Here is a 5,261-nt window from a genome sequence, read left to right on the forward strand (position 1 = left end):
GACATGAAAAACCCGTCTGGCTGCTTTCCTGCTCTACGATTTCAAATACATGTATATAAACAAATGCCCTCTTTTAGATGAAAGTCCTACAACATTTTCAAAATATCCTTCTAGGCCACAGATGTTTTACATTCTAAAAGTTATAGAAAGTACAGAAAATGGGACAGGAATTTTGTGAAATAGCGCCCACAGTCTCCATCTGATTCATTGGCGACTCTATAAATTGATTGAAAATTTGCTTAGTGAGATGTCAGTCAGCATAATCGGATAGATCCAGTCAGTGTAGTTCTCCAGTAAACAACTCGTGCAATGTTGCAGTTGCTGATCTTCTGTTGCAGACTCAAGTCTTTAGTTGGGAGTTTACTATAATGGCACTGGTCCCCCTCTGTTAAAACTACTTTTCAGGGAAGATGGTGCAAACTGCCTTATTTAACGCACCTGATTCAGATCATCAGCTCATTAGGAAAGACTCCATGTATGGCTGCATCTGAAAGCTTAGGCAGCTGACTTGATGTACCTCCTGGAGCTGTTTCTGGACAGACTTCTCAGGCAGCATAACGGTTTAATGATCTACAACAAAATATAGAGAGCTTTGGTGATAACTAAGTGAGTGTTTAATTACTACAACACTAATTTCTTGCTAGAAATGACATCAAAAGTGGAAAAAGTTGGTCAAAAACATAAATTTACACACAAACTGCCCATCAACCGCAACATGATGGAACAAATGAGTTGTGACTGTAATCATAAAACACTGTTTTGGTTTTAATCATGTTTTTGTTGTGAAAGCTGATGTGTGATATGTGACACCAGCTCTGTTAGAAACGAGACTATTCTATTGCAACAAACTGGGCGAAAAGTAGGTGAAGTGAAGAAGAAAAAAGGGGTTTAAAAGAGGAAGGTAAATGAGTCATAATAGTCTTATATTTACTGCTGCCTGTCCTAAAAAGTTACATTGAACTCACAAGGGTGTCTGTGGATATATGATACATGCTGATTCACACAGGCAAGATCTCGCTGCAGAAAGAAACGCATGTCTTGTGAGAAAGAATGCTTTGGAAAGAATTCCGATCCGGCTGTCAGGTGTGCTGAAGTCTTTAGAAAGCCGGCTGGGAGAACCGGATTGTTGGAGCGGCATTAGATAAGCCTTCTAGGCACCAATAACTTTCGACATGAAAAACCCGTCTGGCTGCTTTCCTGCTCTACGATTTCAAATACATGTATATAAACAAATGCCCTCTTTTAGATGAAAGTCCTACAACATTTTCAAAATATCCTTCTAGGCCACAGATGTTTTACATTCTAAAAGTTATAGAAAGTACAGAAAATGGGACAGGAATTTTGTGAAATTTATTAAAAAAAAACTATTTTACATATTTGAAAAGTGTCACTCTACACTACTTGCCATTGTGTTGTTAGTTTTGACCACATCGCAGGGACAGTTAACAATACAGAAACGTCATTTAAAGCATGTGGCATCAAGATAACCAAACACAAATTAAGAACAAAAAAAATAGTTTTGGTAACAAGTCATAATTCCATAAGGCCAAAGGAAATCCAAAATCTGTGGAATTGATTTAAACGTGTGATCAACTGAGCTGTGAGAACTGCATTCTTCATAGGTATTTAACAAAACAAATACAGTGCCTATAAATTTGTGAATGACGCTTGTTCCAGATCTGCAGGGCACAGATTGTATGCGAACATTTGTGTGCATGCAGTTCTATATCAGCAGCAGTGACTAAAGAAATGATGGAAGACAGTCCCATCACCACCAGGATCAACAGTTTAAAATGGGCTCCGTTGACAGCCTACTGATTTTAAGTGCAGCAATCTGTATTAAAAAATAAACATGTAGAGCAGTCACATTGCATAGGTGATTACAAAACCTCCAGAATATAAAAATTCAGTATGCAATAATAAAAAACAACTTTTAATTTGCACTGTGCAAACAATATCTCAGTCTGATCATGGACTCCTAATATGGAGTCAGAATCATGATTTCCTTATTATCAACCAGTGATGACGAGGACATTAATCGCAAAGTAGTTGGGAATCCATCCAAATCCTTGCATACAAAATCCCACGACGGGGCAGGAATCCACCCAGACAGCAACATAGTTTTGGCTTGAACATGAACATGCTTGAACATGGCTTTTGACAACTCCTCATTTCGCCTGGCTTGTTTGTTCCCGAGTAGAAAATAACCAAGAGTTTTCAAGCCAATAATCACACAACGGGTCAATAAAAACGTATTTCCTTCGTCGTTAGTTCATGAGGGCCACTGTGCTCTCCGGTTGCCCTCGGACCAGCTCAGAGAAGAACTCCAGCGCCAGCCGCACGTGGATAGGCACAAACACACAGGAGGTGTAAATGACCATGGCCACCATAGTGAAGAGGAGCGTGTTGAAGATGGACTGCTCCCACGGCTCCAGCACATAGATGCCTGTGATGAGCAGGTACTGATAGTACAGCCAGCCCATAAACTCTCTCATGTTCTTCATATCCATGCGGAGGACCGACACAGCCGCGCTACGAGCTGCTGGGGAAGACAACAGGGTGAGGTGCTTCCTTGCATACTGACAGAGCACGATAGACACAACCACAACAGATGTGTAATAATGGTGCTTAGGAGTGGTATATGTCTTTAAAGGACCTGTCAAACAATGCCACATGAAGTTATGACGTGAGTGAGTGACTCTGCAGCATTCAGATGGCTTGTGTATTCCATTATTTATTTTTAGGGCTATGTTAGTTACTACTGATAACAGTTTCATCATGTGAAACTAAATAAACATTAATGATACACACTGACGTCCTAGAAGTAACTGGACAGTCAGTAGCTGTTTCCATCACTGCATTTTGAAGTATCGCATCAGAAACGAGTGATGGAAACATCAAATTTTGAATAAAAATCCCTTAATTCGTTTTCAAGTGGTTTTAAGCTTATTTCTGTATAATGTTTTACACGACTGCGTTCCCAAATAGCACCATCTGCCTCCGAAAGCAATGACTGCATTTACTGTGTTTCATCTGCTTGCTCTGAGGTGCAAGTCATTTATTATATATGAAAATTATTATATTCAGAAACTTCTACTTTTCTTAGTGATATTTAGTGCCAGTTTATCAGGAGGTGATGATTTTGTTCTCCTTGACTCGTTGGATGGATTTTTGCAAATGTTTTATGCAATATTCCAATTTTGTGCACAAGTTAAATTCGCAACTTTGGATGGAAACCCAGCTAGTGAGAACGAAATCTAAGTCTTTTAGTGAGTGTTGTGGTAATATTACATTACTGCTAGTTTATTTTTCCCCAGCAGTATAAGCACATCAGGGACCGTATCTGACCTTTGTAAGGCAAACTGTGCATGAAGAGAGTGCTGGGATGAAACGACCCGTGTTTAAATGTGCTAATTGTTGATGTGAAGCTCAAGGGCCATGTGTAAAGCCCTGCAGGAGCGATCTACATCTTAGGTGCAGCACATGCATACAGGTGCAAAACCCTGCAGGAACACGTCTGCTCGCTCTCTGAGAACTCTTGAGGAAAACATTTACACTCCTGCACATAAAATTCAGACTAATACAACAACTGGGTTGCATATTTGGACTTAAAATGGCATTATTATTATGGTAAATTATTAATCACATAAGGTTATATAGTTTGGCTATACTGTCTCGCTGCATAAAGTGAATATAGGTAGTTTACAAATAATTATTTTATTTATTTTAAACTCAGTTTCAGTCATATTCAACCCTATTTCTGATTTAAATAAAACTGGTAAACTGAGATATTAGCACATCAGGTTGTCCAGTAAATCATTTTACAGAGCTGTATTAAGTATCCATGCAGCTGTATGTAATAAGTTTCTGTGGCGTGAAGTCAAGATGACTCAAAGAAAGCATGAACAAAACTGATTATACATAACAACGGACATCAGGCAGCAATGTCAGCTGTCAAGTCATAATTCCATATCCAGGCAACAGTAGAAACATTAAACATATTTCACCTGGATCCTTTTGTTGCACTGGTTGTTAATATTACAGACTTTTTTGATGCACTATATAACATCCTCAAGTAGAGGATACCGATGTGAATGTGCACATGCATGATAACAGTTCAAATGTGCACGAGAGAGAACTATTCATAATGTTTCCTTGTACTCCGTTATGACTGCACTTAGCAGTTAGTAATAGTAAGTTGCGTAGTTGTAGTGTTGTTATGGCCATTACAGTTATGGTTGATATTCATGGTCAAAAGCAGCATGCATCAGAGAAACATTGCGGTAATGTGATGAGAGTCCTGTAAAGTCACTCACCTCCGCGGGTCACGCTGCAGTGAAGAGTGGATGTGATGTGAGTGTGTAGTAAGCTGTTAACCAGTTAAACACACACACCACTCCCACTTCTCCCATTCACTCTCTCCTCTGTGTGTGTGTGTGTGTGTGTGTGCGTGCAAAGGACTAGAATGGCAAAAGAAAAGATCAAATGTATTTTAAAGCTCCTTGTGTTTTTTTTCCCCCAACATGCACACATCTCTCTCTCTCTCTCTCTCTCTCTCTCTGTCTCTCTCTCTCTCAATTCAATTTAAATTTTAAGAGTGCTTTATTGTCATGACAAAAATTATACATTTGTATTGCCAAAGCAATTGCAGCTGGACTGCTCACAAATAGTACACATGTATTAACAGAAAGAAAAATAATAATAATAATATATAAAAAGTATTAAACATGTAGTGCAAAATTAATTACTAATGTATAAGTATATAAACTAGAAATAAAAATAAAATAAGGGATTAGACATTTACAGAAGCAAAATATAGATCTAAGTAATATAATAGAGTAATCTGGCCTAATATAATGTAGCTGTGCTGGAAACATCAGATCAGGGCAGGCTGAGTGTGTTCTCTTCTGTGGTGACAGGCAGACACATATTGAGCAGCAAACACACAGCAGTTCTTCTGTTCTCCTAACAGATACGACACTTTCTCCTGGTCTGAGAGAGTTTGAAATGTCTGATGGATCTGCTGTATTTTCTCATAGAACACTGTCCGTATATCTGTGTATTTGGGGCATTCTGTTATCTCAAATTCAAATTCAAATGAGCTTTATTGGCATGACTTGCACAGTATTGCCAAAGCATTGTCCATTACACGAATAAACAATTACATAAACAAAACAACAATAGGTATGTAAAATAATTAAGTAAATAAGTACATGTACTTTTTTTTTTTCCACAAACAAGAAAAATATTAAAGACATTGT

The 5,261-nt window shown here is 38.2% G+C and overlaps 1 protein-coding gene across 1 annotated transcript; it reads right to left on the reverse strand.

The window, feature by feature from the left end:
• Positions 1 to 2,267: 2,267 nt before the first annotated feature.
• On the reverse strand, positions 2,268 to 2,510 carry LOC107551237 (serine palmitoyltransferase small subunit B-like). Its single transcript, XM_016232776.1, has one exon. It carries the CDS (start codon positions 2,508 to 2,510, stop codon positions 2,268 to 2,270), a length of 243 nt encoding a protein of 80 aa, XP_016088262.1.
• Between the last annotated feature and the right edge of the window lie 2,751 nt (positions 2,511 to 5,261).

The sequence above is a fragment of the Sinocyclocheilus grahami genome, unplaced genomic scaffold (assembly GCF_001515645.1).
Source record: "Sinocyclocheilus grahami isolate Dianchi unplaced genomic scaffold, SAMN03320097.WGS_v1.1 scaffold419.1, whole genome shotgun sequence".
NCBI classification, from domain to species: Eukaryota; Metazoa; Chordata; class Actinopteri; order Cypriniformes; family Cyprinidae; genus Sinocyclocheilus; species Sinocyclocheilus grahami.